Genomic DNA, 16,788 nt, shown 5'->3' with positions numbered 1-16,788 from the left:
GCATCCTACACATCAAAACATAGATTTCACCTACGTACCTAATAGTCTGCTAAGATGATGTCTGCACTTATAGAAGTACTTGCAGAAAGGAAATAGTAAGAAAACCCAATTTGGTATTTAAAATAGGTAGATAACCGAGGCTTTTTTTTTTTTTAAACTTAAAGTACCTACAAAAATCACATTTCTAGCATTCTTTGTGTGGTGTTTTATAACAAAACCCCATGATGGAAAACAAAGTAAACCCTTACCAACAATCCATTGCCTGTGCGTTGAAGTATCTTGACACTTTGGTATAGAGTGCTCTGGCGAAAAACATAGATAATATTTCCAAAATTATGACATGAAACAGCAAGATCACATACCTTGTGTCCTCCCTTCCCACAAGACAGCCATCAAATCTGTCTTTACACTGTAATGGTTTCATTCTAGAAAAAATAACCAGCACAATTAACAATGTGTACCTTCTATGCCTCTGGTGTAAGAAAACCTAAAGAAAAAAAATGGATACATATCCTAAAGCTGTGAAGAACAGCCAATCACATGTGAGGCATCCAAGAAATCCCTTTGAATTAGGTTTGATCAAAGTGGAAGGCATTATTTAAAATAGAGCCTGCCCCACAAGAGTGGTTAACCTGAATGGTTTAGACTGGAGGTTGACAAACTTTATCTGTAAAAGGCCAGAGTAAACACTTTAGGTTTTATCTGCCATACTCCCAACTACTCAACTTTGTCCTTCTAGTCAAAAGCAGCCACAGAGAGTTTGCAAATGAGTGGGTGTGGCCATATTCCAATAAAACTTTATTTACAAAAACTGGTGGTAGGCTGAATTTAGCCTGCAGGCTGTAGTTGGCAGGGTACCTAGCTTGCCAACCCCTGGTTTAGATCATAGGTCACATGTATGAAGCACTTTGCCTATTTGTGGACAGGTTGCCCTAGCTCTGAGAAGGCCAAAGGGTCCTGTGTACTTGGAAAAAAAGCATTAAAAAAAACCAAACGCAAAGCCAGCTTAAAATGTTAACAAATTTGTGTTAGGCATAAACAAGTGCACAGAAAATTGTAAAGAGCACTGGACACAAATTAAGAAAATTCAGTGAAAGGACTTTGTGAATAGTCTAATAAATTAGGAAATCAAGAGAGAAAAAAAAGGGTACTAGAAACTAGTCCTGGAAAGTTTGGTGTTGGGATGTTCGGATGTTCGGATGTTGGAGTGGAGTGGATTTACTTGCTTGGCCAAACCTGAGCAAGCTGATTCAGTAACCCAGTTTCCACACACTTCTCTCCTTGCTGGCTACAAATATGGCCCATATACAAGCATAATATAATAATTCCTCCTCTTTACTGAGATCCTCTGAGGTCAGGTCCTTCATCTCCATGAAAAGGTAAAAGCAAGGCAGTTATTGATCCCAACATTTTTAGATGAGGAAACTGAGAAGCTACAATAGTTTGGAGAGCCACAAGCAGGATTTAAAACCAGGTCTGTCTGACTCCAAAGTCCACGTTCTTTCTTTGCTAGAAACTGCCTTTATTGCATTAAGAAAAAAAGTCACAAGGTAGTGAGAAGCAAAGGGAAAGGATGGAAGAGAGGAGAAAGGAAGCAACGCCCATCAAGGCAGGAGACAGGGCTAAGTGGATCTACAGAGAGAAGCACTTAACCTCACCTTCACATATTTCTAGACAAAGCTTGGAGAAAAAGAATCGAGTGAGTCCACAGCACTGTAGCTAAATGCAGGGCATAGGAGGGCCTGCTCACAGCAATGGAAACTAGAGCAAGGTAGAGGAGACAGCCACAGATTTTATCTAACTGTTCGCGCTCAAATGAAAAACCGAAGGGAAAAAGCAGAAGAGGGAGGTGCAATTATTTTGTCTAAAGCCCAGCTCAGCTTCTGGGGCTGAGGTCAGTCAGCTGGGACCTACGAGAGATGAGCATGTGCCATGAGGCTAAATGAAAGCCAACTCGCTGCAGTAGATTCTGCTCAGGTCACAGTGAAATACAATATGTTGTTGACTGTTACCAGTGATTGTTCTATAGGAAGGACTCGTTGCTGGTGAATCGTTTTAATAGTTTGTGCATCTCTTTTCAGGGAGTTCCTCAAATTTCCTGGGGGCTACAAAAAGAATAAAAAACAAAGATCAATACCATCTTTCCAGACTCAAAGCACTCTCGCTATCCTCAGGGGCCCTGGGCAGCCAGGAGGGCAGCCATGACATAAGCACACAGCCCTCCTTGTGCAATGATGGCTGTGAGTGGACATGGGGGCTGGTGTGAGGGACAGGGCCAAGACACCCTCCTTCAAAGCACAGAACCATGGACTCTCAGCAATAACCCACACCCAGGAGCCCTCCCTGAGTGCCAGAGGCTGTGTTCTCTCCACCTCACCATGATACAGCCACTCTCAGCTTCTCATTTTACAAGTGAGAAAACCAAGGCTCCATGGAGAAATTTTTATTTAACCCACACTCAATGAGTGTTTAATTTATTAATGAATAACAATTCTATAAGGTAGATACCATTACCCTATTTTACAGATGAGGAAACTAAGGCAGAAGGGAGAAGTAACTTGCCTAAGCTCCTATCCTGAGTCAAGACTTAGACCCAGGTCTTCCTCAAAAGCCCAGGTTCCTCATCACCATGGTGTGCTGCTTCTTGGATGGGACCAGTTAAGGCCAAGTAGTCGCCAACCAGCAGAGGAGTTGAAAGGGGAAGCTTATGGGGCTGGGGTGGTACCTCTCTCTTCCCTCATCACTTACTATTGGTAATTCAAAGCAACACATGAAATCTTCCTCCCACAGCCCCAGGTACTATTCCCTACACTGCAGGAGAACAACCTGTGTGCATGGGCAGGTGTGCTTAGAAGTGGAGGGGCTAACGGGGTGGAAACAGATCCAGAGCTAAAGTAATGAGGGTGCCCACACTCAAAGCAGAGGGTGGAAGGCTGCAGTCATCTTGAGATAGAAGGCAGGTGGGACTTCGGACCAGATTGAAGACTGGTGGAAACCAGGAAGAGGAGCCCAAAGCACCTCTCCCTGTCCATCACCATAAGGCATGCCCGCCAGCTCATTGACAGTTAACCATTGCCATGGCAACACTGTGAAGTTACCACTCATTTTCTAGCTATCTCTGAACAACCTGCCGCTTAATTAGCATTCCACTGAAAGTGGTTATAAATAAGACTACAAAACTGTCCCTAGGCTGCTACTTTCTGCACACTGCCTGTGGGGTCGCCCTGCTCCAGAAGAGCAGTCTCTGAGCTGTCACACTGCCGCTACCTCAATAAAGCAGGCTTCACCCGCCCTGCCTCAACCCGACACCATCCTGGCAACATTCAAGGCTCAGAGAGGTTTGAGCCACATGGCCATGGCTGCGGACGGAAACGCAATGACACGCACAAGAGAGGTGTTTATGAACAAGGGATTACTCACAGCGTGAGGAACCTCTTCAGCAGCTTCCCTAAAAACGGCACTGACGTTTGACATCTACAACTACTACAGTATTTAACCAGACGATTGGAACTCACCAAACTATTTGCTTTTGCCTCCAGATCATATGCAAATGATAAAAGATTCACTCCTGCGGGGGATTTACCAGTCTACAATAGAAGTGAACAAAAATTGTCTTATGGATATGGGATCTTTAAGCCTTAACACAACATCTAGTAGGCAAGAGATTAAACATGGATTCATAACCATAAAGTAATTACGTGAGGTTAGACACTCTTAAACAGGTGGCAACATTTGCATTCTTATTTATACATATAAAGCCGTATTTTTATTCAATCATATTATTCAACTATGAAAAGGAATGAAGTACTGATAATGTTATAATATGGATGAACTGCAAAAACGTGCTCAGTGAAAGAAGTCAGACACAAAAGGTTGTGTGTTATATAATCTTTCTTTTTTCAATACCCAGACTAGGTAAATCCATCTAAAGAGACCACAGATGGGCCGGGCGCGGAGGCTCACTCCTGTAATCCCAGCACTTTGGGAGGCCAAGATGGGCAGATCGCGAGGTCAAGGGATCGAGACCATCCTGGCCAACATGGTGAAACCCCATCTCTACTAAAAATACAAAAAAAATTAGCTGCGTGTGGTGGCATGTGCCTGTAGTCCCAGCTACTCGGGAAGCTGAGGCAGGAGAATCACGTGAGCCCAGGAGGTGGAGGTTGCAATAAGCCGAGACTGTGCCACTGCACTCTAGCCTGGTGACAGAGCGAGACTCCATCTCAAAAAAAAAAAAAAAGAGAGAGAGAGAGACCACAGATGGGTGGTTGCCAGGGTTTGGGGAGGAGCAAATGGGGGCCACTGCTTTGGGGTTTGCTTTAGGGTGATGAAAATGTTTTGGAACTACATAGAAGCAGTAGTTGTGCAACACTGTGAATGTACTAAATGCCACTGAATTGCTCACTTTAAAATGGTTAGTCTTATGTGAATCTCATCTTAATAAAAAATCAAAAGCAAAATAGAAATACACATGTGACACTCTAATTTCCCCTAAAGGATCAAGCATGAACACATGCGTCATACCTGAGCCAAGTAGGTGTCATAATTCATTCTGTCTATTCCACAAGCAGCAAAATCCTGAAGGTTTTTTCTTCCTGCTGCACCCAACAGAAAGATATTGAGATTTACCTTCAGACTTTCCAATTCACTGCTTATGCTTGCAGTATGCTGCAAAAAAAGGAAGTTACAAATCAGTCCCTTATTCTCCAAGAATGTCACAAATCAAATGCTTTAAAAGAACAATAAGAGCTGGATGTGGTAGCTCATGCCTGTAATCCTAGCACTTTGGGAGGCTGAGGTGGGAGGATCGCTTGAGTTCAAGAGTTCAAAACCAGCTTGGGCAACATAAAGAGACCTTGCCTCTATGTTAAAAAAATTTTAAACATAAAATTAAAAATAAATAAATAAATAAAGAGCAATCAAACCAGAAAGGACAAAAGAATGTGCAAGCACTTGACTGGCATCTCTTCCTGGTACTTCCCGTCCTGTTCCTTTCCCATCTCTTTCTTTATGGGTCCCATGGCTTCTAAGCCCCTAGCTTTGACAAACAGAGAAGCTGAAAGGGACAGGGTAGGCTGGCGTTCCAGGGAAGGGACCAGCACATACAAGAGCTGGGAGTAGGAAGAAATGGGACATATCATTTGGGGAACAGTGTTTAGTTACTTGGGCAAAGATTATGGAAACGTGGTCGTTGATTCAGGGTTGTACTGATAGTCAGCAGTTTCCAGCAGCATCGAGTGCCTGCATGTCCCAGGCAACCTCTCCAACTGCTACCCACCATAGCACACAGAGAAGTGACCCACAGCATGATGGGCATCTATTTAGGGTTTGGTTACAAAATTATGTATGTTTAATGTGTATATATATATATATGGACTATTTAGGGAAGATCATAAACTTTTCATATACAGCTTTCAAATACAGCTTTTCACATTTGAAAACCATCAAGCCATCATGGCCTCATGGTAACTTTAGCAGCAGTAGGCAAGCTGTGGGGGCTTGGGAATAGCCTTTTCTCTTGGGATCCCTTTGTTTCTGCTCTCATTCGGGAAACCCAAAAGAGAGAGCATGCTCCAGATTCTTTCTGGCAGAAAGTCAGAAGAGGCCTCCAGGTATAGGGAGTGGGGCTGGTCTAGGCTAACGGCACCCTAGGCCTGGGCAAATGAAACTCTTGCTCTTTCTTCAGGCCATTGTGCTCTGGAATGGCCCTTCCTCCAAGTCTCAAGACTCAAGACTGGAGTGTGGGCTCTGGTAAAAGAAAAGAGGAGGGTCTGTTGGCTTCCATCCTTTGCTTTAGTTCACTCTGGAGTCCTGGGGCCACCATGTGACTCATAAGGAAGGAGGATGGTGTGGAACATGCTTCTCCACACTGAGTGCCCAGTTTCAGGGACTGGCAAAAAGGGAGGCTGGTCTTGGAGCGAGAGCCTTCCTGAGGAACAAACAGGGATTGTTCCCACAAAAACGTCTATAGTCAGCAAAATGACATCTTTCCCTGTGAAGTGTCCATAGTGAGGCTGCTCTAGAGGCTCTTGCATGATACACTAGAAAAATTCAAACCACAAGAAAGACAACTGGTCGGGCAGTGAGAAAACGTTTTGGAACCAAATAGAGGTGAAGGTTACGCAGTCATGTAAATATACCAAACGTCACTTTGAAATAGTTAATTTGATCTTATGCAAATTTCATCTCAATTTCCAGAAAAGAAAGAAAGACAACCGGATTTGGTGAAGGAATGTGTTATGTCGATTCCATGACGACTTCTAATTACCTCATTGATGCTGAGATAGTCACTGATGTCGAAGCTGTTCTCCAGGTGAAGAGTGCCGTAAGTGCCTCTATTCTTTTTGCAGTCACTGTGGGAATGAACAGAGAAATTAGGACCTAGAAAAGCTGTTGCAGCTACCTATGTCCACCGCTGAAGAGGAGGAGAAAGGCTCACTGTTTCTCTTTGTTTAATCTGTGAACACAGAAGTGGGGCTGGGTGTCCCAAGTGGCCACACAAATCCCTCAGTACCCACCACCTCTGACTTCTTGCCTTGTTTGACTAACCATCCTGTTCTTGGAAGAGATGCAATAGGATTGATAAATCTATCTTTCCATCTGTCTCCTACATGCTTTAGTTCTGCTGTGGACCACAAGTTTACAGATTGGGAAGAAATAAATTCTCATTAAAAAGAAAAACAATACTTGCTAGAAAGAGATACACTGCAGAGTAGATTAGGAACTTCATTAAATTATTCTATCAAGCTCCTGCCAAGAACATTTCTACTCTGTATTTCCAGGGCCGAGCTGCACTGACTAAATATATGCTTAGATATCTATCCTCATGGTGAGGACAGAGATAGGGAGGAGACGCAGACATCTCGATGGTCAGCACAGTTTGCTGTAACCTAACTCAGCCCCCTGGGTGAAATGGCCTCACCTCGCCATGCCTCAATCTTATCTCTAAAATAGGAAAATTTGACTTTTTTAGACTTGACTGAGCTAAGAAGGGTAGGTCTCATTGGATGTGTATTCCTGCCACAAAAATAATGGCATCCAGGAATGCGGCATCCCTTCCTCGCCACAGCAGCCAGGGCCTTCTAGGCCTGAGGGATGCCTAGAAGAAGCAACTTTCCCACATCCCTAGGAGGTGTGATCCTTCCCTCCAGAGAACAAGCAGGTTGGTGTTGTTGAAACTCAGAGCTTGATTACGAACGACCAGAGGTAAAATTGGAGGGCTCTGCAAGAGCCAGAATCACAAAAGGAGCTAGCATGCCAGGCTGAAACACTTGGCTTTGTCCTCTCAGCCTAGGGATGGTGAATGGATTTAATTGTGTAGAGAAAAGTCAACGGATTGCTAATGTATGCCTAGAGCACACAGTCCAGAAGGAGCCTGAGGCTCCCTGGGCTAAGCAGGAGACCTCAGTTGACTATCAATGTCTACCCTGAGTATGGGGGATGGGCACTAGACACTCATCAGCTGCCTCTGCCATGGGCAATGGAGAAACTTAGGCAGGAAGTGACACATGTGGTTGGGCCACATCACATCATGCTGGGAGGTTTGGAGGATGGAATGAGAACAAGGAGACCAGTTAGAAGGAGAGAGAGAGAGAGAAGAGAAGAGAAGAGAAGAGAAGAGAAGAGAAGAGAAGAGAAGAGAAGAAGAAGAGGAAGAGGAAGAAGAAGAGAAGAAGGAGGAGGAGGAGGAGGAGGAGGAGGAGGAGAAGAGGAGGAGGAGGAGGAGGAGGAGGAGGAGGAGGAAGAAGAAGAAGAAGAAGAAGAAGAAGAAGAAGAAGAAGAAGAAGAAGAAGAAGAAGAAGAAGAAGAAGAAGAAGAAAAGAAAGAGAAGGAGAAGAAGAAGAAGAAGAAAAGAAGGAGAAGGAGAAGGAGAAGGAGAAGAAGAAGAAGATTATTTAAGAAGGATTCAGAAGACGAAGCCTACAAGCAACACTTATAAGTTCATTCTGAGTGTTGTCTCAGGGCTCCGGAAACTCAGTTTTCACTGCTGTGGGCTGAATAATGGAAACGAGGACTTTTCTCTGTCCTTTAATTTTGTATTCAGCCCCAAAGTGGTAGTGGGATTTTTAAAAGCTCCCAAAGAGCAGCCTACTGCCCCTACCTCCCTGCCTTTGTCTGTGTCCCTCGGCCTAGGTGCCTTTTTCCTTCTTCTTGGCCCAGTCAATCCCCACTAACCTACTAAGATCAGCTTAGGTGCCATTACCCTCAGGAAGTCCTTCCTAATCCCTCCATTCCCACACTGCATAAGACACCCATCTTGGGGCTTCTAGAGTAGCCTCAGTACATTTCTATCACCTGTAGGTATCACCGTATTCTGGAACACCTCTTTACGGATCTAACTCTCTACTAAGTTTTCCTTGACAGTAGGATCAGAGTCTAATTCAATTTTGTATAATATCTCAGGTATCCCGTTACCACAGGTGCTCATATAATAATAAAAGCAGTTGTTAGTACGGTACCTAGCTCCCGTTACGCCAGGTGCTCATATAATAATAAAAGTAGTTAGTACGGTACCTAGCTCACAGAGTGGTGTGGATGTTAAAGAAGTTTATACATCCGAGGTGTTTCCATCAGTCTTGACATACAGAAAGGACCATGCAGGTGCTAGCTCTTAGAATTTTGTTAAATTACCACTATGACCGCTTAGCATAATATTTATTAGGTAATAGAAATAAACGGTAATGGCCGGGCGTGGGGCTCATGCCTGTAATCCCAACACTTTAGGAGGCTGAGGCAGGTGGATCACCTGAGGTCAAGAGTTCAAGACCAGCCTGAGCAACATGGTGAAACCCCGTCTCTACTAAAAATACAAAAATTAGCCAGCCGTGGTGACAGACGCCTGTAATCCCAACTACTCAGGAGGCTGAGGCAGGAGAATCACTTGAACCCAGGAGGCAGAGGCTGTAATGAGCCGAGATGGTGCCATTGCCCTCCAGCCTGGGCGGTAGAGTGAGACTCCATCTCAAAAAATAAATAAATACATAAATAAATAAATACTTAGTAATGATGTAGCTATATTTATTTTAAAATAACTTCTGTGTTTTCGCTAGAGGAACTAATGACCATTGATTAATTAAATGTGTGCATATTTCAAAATGTTTTTAAAAAGTACAAAAAGAACCTAGCAATACCTAAAAGTATAACAAATTCACAAAATGCTGAAGAAGTCTTTTGACTATCAAATGATGGCTAATACTACTAAGCTATATAATAATGCTAGGCATAGGGTTAATACTTGCTTAAAATTGCATAAAGGAACTCTGAGAGAGTAATAAGAACACTAAGAATGGTGGTTCACGTGTAGGGCATGGAAAGGCTTCTGGACAGATGGGGACCTGTGTCTATGACTTACGAAGTGTTCTGCTCTCAATGTGAGTCACTATCGCCCTGTGTATTTTTAGTTTCATTTACTATGAACACACCATGTTAACACACATCCTCTGGCCCTTCGGTCTCACGGTGGGAGAAATAAGTGTCACCGGTGTTTAAAAAGCATCCTATGAATTGATTTCAAATACTCTTAAAGTGACTCCCTTCCCTATGGCTCATAGCAGAGAGCTGCCCATGGGTTCACGTCTAAGATCAGACACCTAAGACTTCCAGCCATCAGACTAGGAGCCCATTTTACCACTGGGAAAAGCATACACTACACAGATATATATCACCTGAGGTCAGAAGTTATTTTATATATACATAGTTTTTTTTGTTTTCTTTTTTTTCCTGAGAGAAAGTCTCACTCTGTCGCCGAGGCTGCAGTGCAGTGGCACGATCTTGGCTCACTGCAACCTGCACCTCCCGGGTTCAAGCAATTTTCTTGTCTCAGCCTCCTGAGTAGCTGAGTCTACAGGTGCATCCCACCATGCCCAGCTCATTTTTATATTTCATTTTTAGTAGAGATGGGGTTTCACCGTATTGGTCAGGCTGGTCTCGAACTCCTGACCTCAAGTGATCCACCCATCTCGGCATCCCAAAATGCTGGGATTACAGGCATGAGCCACTGTGGCCACCCTAGACGAACAGTATTAAGAACAGTATTGTTCATCAAGTCCGAATGATGTGTCAGGCACCATTTGAATCTCATGTATCTTACTTAACCCTAAAACAACCTCAGGGTCAGATTCCTATGACCACGACCCCCATGAAACAGAGAAGATATGGAATTGCCCAGGCCACAGAGCCTCTAGGAGGGGGCCTGGGTCAGAGTTCAGAAGGCCTGACAGCAGACAGTTCTTGAACTGCATTGCCTTCCTCCTGTCGGTGATCCAAATCACTGAATCACCTGTTCACTATTCTTGTTGGATGGCTTTTATTTAGAGCAATGTGGTTCCTGAACAAGATTTCTCATGAGGTCCCGTTAGTGCATCATAGGGTCACGTTAACCAGCGAGTTCCAGAGATTGTTGGAGAGCAAGACCTTGAAACATCACCATTCCAAGGTCTCAAAGGCTTTCAGTAGAAGGAATAGGTTTTTGATCTAATCTCTGCTGTGTCTTTAAGATACTACACGACAGCTTATCTCTGAAACAGGAAAGTCATATAATTAAGATTTAAAAACACTTCAAATGCAAAATTCTCATTCCGGAAAAAGAACACGTTAAATAGCAAAATATATAATGCAAATATTGATACCTGTAAACTTGTTGAAAAGTGAGCTTCATCTCTGATTTATTAAACAGCTTCCCAGAGAGATAGTATTCCCAGTCTTCATTTAGTAAGTAGGGTGTATCCAAAACCTGGAACACATTAGGAAGGATTTTCGAAAAATCAGTTTTACACTCACATACATACTAATATAATAAAGTGAATATTCTGTTGAATATATTTTTTGAAATTTTTCATAACATTATTTTTCAGGTTGATTTCCAACTTATAACTAGAAAATAATAGTATAATTGGAATAAATCAATTGACCACTGGGTAGCATCAATCAAAATTATTAAAATTACATTTTTTGAGAACTTTTATTTTTTTTCAGACAGAGTCTCGCTCTGTTGCCCAGGCTGGAGTGCAGTTGCACTATCTCGGCTCACTGTAACCTCCGCCTTTTGCGTTAAAATGATTCTCCTGTTTCAGCCTTCTGAGTAGTTAGGACTACAGGCGCGCACCACTACTGCCCGGCTAATTTTTGTATTTTTTTTTTTAGCAGAAACGGCGTTTCACCATGTGGGCCAGGCTGGTCTTGAATTCCTGACCTCAGGTGATCCACCTGCCTCAGCATCCCAAAGTGCTGGGATTACAGGCGTGAGCCACCATGCCTGGCTGAGAACTTTTTAATCTTTATCTTAATAGAACTTTTTAATCTTTATCTTAATAAATCTTTATCTTATAAATAGAAGTAGAGTAGACCATTTGATCAGAATAGCTAACATACAGCCATGAAGTAGTATACCCAGTGCTGTGCTATTTCTGTCTCTGGACAAAATGTATTAAAATTCACACACTCTCTGCCCCAGCACCACACATATTTAAGATGGGCAAATCAGTGCAGGACCGTGTATGTGCTTGAGAAGTAGAAATGGTTTTGAAATATCCCCTACTTAAGAAAAAGCATCTTTGAATGATTCAACACTCTACAGGAGATAATGATGCCTGGCTTGATGTCTTTCTTTTATCAAAAGGCCAAATGGAGATCATTTGACGTGCTGGTGATCTCAACTTAATCTCCCTCGACCAATGAAACAACTAAAACACCGTCACAACAGTATTCACCTGATATCATAACAGATCTTAGGCGGAAAAATGTATATACAATGAAAGAGTGAAATATAAATGTATTTTAAAAATCAGAATCTGGAGGAAAAAAAACATAGAAAAGCCAAAATTAGAAGCCAGACACTTAGAACAAAATTTCCTCATTAATGAAGAAAGCAAAACTGCCAACTGGCTCCCCGGAATCTGTGGGAGTTGGACTGAGAGGAAGAAAGCGAAGCTTGAATTCATTTCCTGGTGGCACCACTAGACATCTGCCAGGTCAGCCCTCTGTCACGAGACATCCACTTATCAGTCTCTTTCCTTTCAAATTTAGGGCTCATCTGTGTGGACACCTCTGTCACCTGGGAATCTCCCAGGGTGTGTGGGAGGAACCTGGGAACTGATCTTCTGATGTTCCCAGCCACATTTGGAAACCACTGCTAGGAAAATTCTATTCTCCTCAAATACTGCAATCCACATTGAGGGGCAGGACTTAACTCCTGTCCCTGATTTCACTTATGATCAGAAAATAAGGACACTCCCATATTTTCTTTCTCTTACAAATAAAAAGAATCTATTGTATTTATTGAATATTTAAAAATTTATTGAATTTAATAATTTCAAGAAATTTACTGAATTTAAACCAAACTGCTTATATGTTTGCACTGCTCTTAAAGTAACACACAACATATGAAGAAATCCAAGTTTTTGTTCAAGTCCTTTCATAATGGGTAGAAAATCATATTTACCCGGAATAATTCCTTGCTCGTGTAAGGTTCACAGATCAATTTTTCCACATTTGCACCAAAGACGAAGGTAAGAACCACAATGATCATCAATATCCAGCAAAAGAGGAAACTTAATCCAACTCCACTGGAAAAAAAATGTAAGGTTAGTAATTCAAGGAAGAATGATTCAATAGTACCTATTGATACTTACTAAATCTACCTATACTCTATAAAATAGACCTGGGGTCTTCAGTGTTATTCAGGTGAAACAGATCATCCACCTAGGAGTGACACAGGGCTTGGGGACCTGGGGAGGGGCAGCTCCAGGACAGGCGGGGGATCACTGGATAGGGGCCTTGGGGACCTGGGGAGGGGCAGCACCAGGGCAGGTGAGGGATCACTGGATAGGGGCCTGGGACCTGGGGAGGGGCAGCTCCAGGGCAGGCGGGGATGTACTGTATAGGGGCCTGGGACCCACAAGGGGTGGCCAATAAGGGGCTGAAAGCACAGGGGGAGCACAGCCCGACTTCTCTCTGAACAAGAGCACTCTTGGCACAGTGTAAAGGATGGACTAGACAGGTGCCAACGTGGATGGGACATCATTGCAGAGGCTGTTATCATGGCCCATGAGGGTGGCCTAAGGGGACAGGATTGGTGGAGAGTTGGTGGATGATGGTGACGTAATATAGGAGACACAGGAGGCCTAATATAGGAGATAGCAGGACTCGGAAAGCGCTGGACACGAGACGTAGAGGCAAGGAAGGGCTCCTCCAAGGGCAGTGCCAGGGAGCACCAATGCTCTGGAAGGAAAGAGAAGATGGGCTGGATGTTGGTCTTGCTGCCACAGAGACATTGAGTGGAAAGAGTGTGTAGGAGTCAGTATGTTTGGAGCTAAGATATCTGGGTTTCTGATGTACGTTAGGGAACCAGCAGCTTAGCCACGGTCATTTATCCCCAGGGGTGGCTTGGAGAGAGAAACAAACAGCCTAGGGCTGGGTCTGGAAGACTTCAACATTTACAAAGACGGGTGCTGGAAGGAGGGCCAGCAAACCAGAACAAGATGAGGAGGCAAAGAAGTAGGAAGGCAACTATGTGGGTGTGATGCCACCTAGGGGACAAAAGGAGTGTTTGCAGGAGGAGGGAGTGGTCGACTGTCACCAACCAATGTGCTGTCTGCATTGTACAGAGAAGTCACTGCCAACTTAAAACAAGCGCAGTGATGGGGTAGGGAATCAAATTGGAGTGGACTGGGGAGTCAGCAGGAGAGGAGGGCACAGGCAGCAAGCTCAGATCACTCCTCTGAGAGCCGGCGTGGGGGAAGGAGAGCTACAGGGAAGAGGCAGTGTGGGTGAAGAGTTTCTGCTTTTATTTCTGAAGAAGGGAAAGAACAGAGCCTGGTTAAGTGTTGAGTGAAAGTCAAGGAGACAGGAAGAGAATAAAGACATGGAAAAGAAAGGGGATGATCCATTTTTATCAGGATCAGGGAAAGAAATGGGATTGAGAATATAGCTGGCAGAATCAGCCTGAGCAGGGAGGAATCCCTCCGCTTCTGGCACTGCAGAGAAGGGACGGGTGTGTTTGGGAGCATGTGTGTTTGGGAGCATGTGTGTTTGGAAGTTTGACGATGGGAAGTTGCATGACGGCTTCTATTTTCTCTGAGAAGAAGGAGGTAAAGCCATCTGCTAAGAGATGGGTGAAGTAGAGGAAGATGGATGTATCAGAGTGAAAAGACTGTTGCAGGAAAGTGTAGGGGGTGTCGAAAAAGAAGAAAAAGAGAAAGGGAAGGAAGAAAACGAAATAAAAGATTTATCAGACCATGGCAGGTCCATTTGAGACAGGAGATGCTAAGTTTGTAGGGATACCCAATGTACCTGGTGCGTAACTTTTCTGTAGCAGTGCTTAGCTGTCTAGGTATAGACAGAGAGAGAGAGAATAAAATCAATCTAGGGGCACTTGCCAAATCAAATACCATCACTGGTGCACACCAGGAAGGAGCCTCAGGAGGGTGTGGGCTGATGCTTGCAATCACTACAGCACCCCCTCCTAAGGGCACGATTCTCCCCTTTGGTTGCAGACACCAAAGCCATAATTACAGTATTTGTATTTCTTCACTAAAATAAACAGCAAGTAATATTCATTGGAAAGGCCTAAGTCAGCCTGACTTTCTCTGACCTACAAGGCTTCTGAGTCTGGGAGAACACAAAGAAGAAGTGAGTGAGGGCCACGCCAGGATCCCCGTCTGAGCATGTGTGTCTGTGTGTTGGAGTTAAAAAAAACTCATAAAAACTAAGACAGCTGTCTAAAAAGAGCACCATGACTCTTACTCTAAATCACATACAGTCAACATCTCCAGCCTTTATTTTCTAAATATGCACATTCCTAGATCAGGGGTAGGGGAACCACTGCCTAAGGTCTGTTTTTCTAAGGTTAGTGAGATAATGGCTAATGTGTACTGAAAATATTGAAAAGGAGGAAGAGGACGAGGAGAATCAGAGTAAGATGAAAGAGCAAAAGGAGGTGAAAAACAAGAAGAATATGCAACAAAGACTGTATGGGGCCAGCAGAACCTAAAATATTTGTTACTTGGCCCTTCTTGGGAAAAGCTTGCTGACTAACCCCTGATGTGCATAGTTAGGATAATACAAGCATCATTTTCTGACCCCCTTTCAAAAAAGTTTATCTTAGAAACTTTTGTCAACAAATCAGGACAGTCACCCAGTTATCACTTCAGGGGCCATGTGATCTTCCATGCATGGATGTGTCGTAACTCACTTGGCCACTCCTCTACAGCCTGGCAGGCAGGCTGCTTCACTATCAGAACTGATGCTGCAAAAACTCTTCCCTGGCTTTCTTCATAGTTTGGCCTACTTCCTTCACCTGGAGTCCCCAAAATGGAAATTACTGGGCAAAGAGCATCATGGTCTTTTTATAGCCCTTGCTATACAGCCTGACAAACTTCTTTCTGTAACCTCAGAAACTGCCACCAGCCACAGGAATGTGCCCAGTTTGTGATACCTGTGGCTACTCTTGGCATTGTTGTCAATACCTAAAATGGGAAGTTTTGTGATGGGCTTCAAAACAAGAGATGCTTGTGCCATTGTTAGATCTCCTTATCTCTGGAGAAGCCTCCTACATCCCTCTGCAACAGATAATACATTCACCACTGCATTCTGTTCAGCTGCTAAAATGCTCCTGGGGCCAGGGGTAGCGGCTCACACCTGTAATCCCAACACATTAGAGGCTAAGACCAGGGGATCTCTTGAGACCGGGAATTCAAGACCAGTCTGGACAACAAAGTGAGACTGTCTCTACAAAAATAAAATTAAAATAAAACGCTTCTGGGACCCTCTGAAGATGAAAGATCAGAGCAGAGCCAGGGCTCTCTGACTTTCCTCCTTCCACATCTTTCACTGATATCCTTCTGGGAGATAAGAATTCCTGCTTGGTTTTGAAAGAGACCATGCTCTTGATTGGATGGTGTCACCATTTTTAAAGAGCAGGTGGTGTTTTGGTTGCAACAAAACTACACGTACTCTTTCTGGTTTCTACAAGCAAGTAAACAGTTCTGAAAAAAGAAACTGCGTTCTTCTAATTAGTCTGATTAGACTGATGACGCTTGTATCATCTCCCCCTTTCACAATTATCCAGTTGTTTACCAGATACCTCAAGAAGTAGAGAATTCTGCCAAGCACAGCAAAGCGCGCCGTGCTGACTGGTGGCATTCAACAATAAAGAAATCATAGCCACCCTAAGTCTGCAGACTCCTTGAAATGAATCAAACAACATCTGACAGTTCCCAGCCTTCTTCCTGCTGCTGAGATGAATCCTATGGCCTCCACGCCATACGTCTCCATGTCTATAGAATTCGTGTATCTAAACTAAGGTAGCTTTTAGACTCCATCAATTTGTTGATGATTTCTCTGTTTTATTTTTTCTTTTTTTGAAGCTGGATATCACATGTTTTTGGTTGTATGCCTTTAAAAAGTGAATAAAATTTCGATGAGGGGTGCACCGTTTTTCAGAGCAATTTACCCTACCTTTCAAGTAGTTAAAAAGTATGGAAATACATGTATATATACACACACACCATCACAACACTGACAGACAGCCAAGTATCAGGGTTGTTAAATTTGTAACATTAAACTTAAAATCAATTAAACATTAAAGCAATTACTTTTACACCAACCTAATAATTTTCTGTTTAATGTATTTTTGTGTATCTGTGTGCATTTGAACAAAAAGGGAAGACAAATTCATTTTTCCTTCTGGATATGATTTCTCTTTTTTTTCTTCTCTGTCCAGAGGTACTTGCAGCTAAGTTTCTTTCTTTCCTTCTTTCCTTCTTTCCTTCTTTCCTTCTTTCCTTCTTT

The 16,788-nt window shown here is 43.3% G+C and overlaps 1 protein-coding gene across 4 annotated transcripts in view; it reads right to left on the bottom strand.

Annotated features, from left to right (window-relative positions):
- PROM1 (prominin 1) overlaps positions 1–16,788 on the bottom strand; it is a 115,237-nt gene that overhangs the window by 18,528 nt on the left and 79,921 nt on the right. For all 4 annotated transcript variants that reach the window (XM_008017828.3, XM_008017834.3, XM_008017835.3 and 1 more), the window contains 7 exons: positions 12,440–12,563; positions 10,629–10,732; positions 6,269–6,353; positions 4,525–4,668; positions 3,516–3,587; positions 2,013–2,105; positions 249–302 (listed from right to left, as the gene is read on the bottom strand). In XM_008017828.3, coding sequence (XP_008016019.3) covers positions 249–302; positions 2,013–2,105; positions 3,516–3,587; positions 4,525–4,668; positions 6,269–6,353; positions 10,629–10,732; positions 12,440–12,563 — 676 coding nt within the window. The remainder of the gene's footprint in view (positions 1–248; positions 303–2,012; positions 2,106–3,515; positions 3,588–4,524; positions 4,669–6,268; positions 6,354–10,628; positions 10,733–12,439; positions 12,564–16,788) is intronic.

This window comes from Chlorocebus sabaeus, chromosome 27, assembly GCF_047675955.1.
Source record: "Chlorocebus sabaeus isolate Y175 chromosome 27, mChlSab1.0.hap1, whole genome shotgun sequence".
Taxonomy (NCBI): domain Eukaryota; kingdom Metazoa; phylum Chordata; class Mammalia; order Primates; family Cercopithecidae; genus Chlorocebus; species Chlorocebus sabaeus.
The sequence above is the reverse complement of the archived record's forward strand: the minus strand, read 5'-3'. Positions and strand labels throughout refer to the sequence as shown.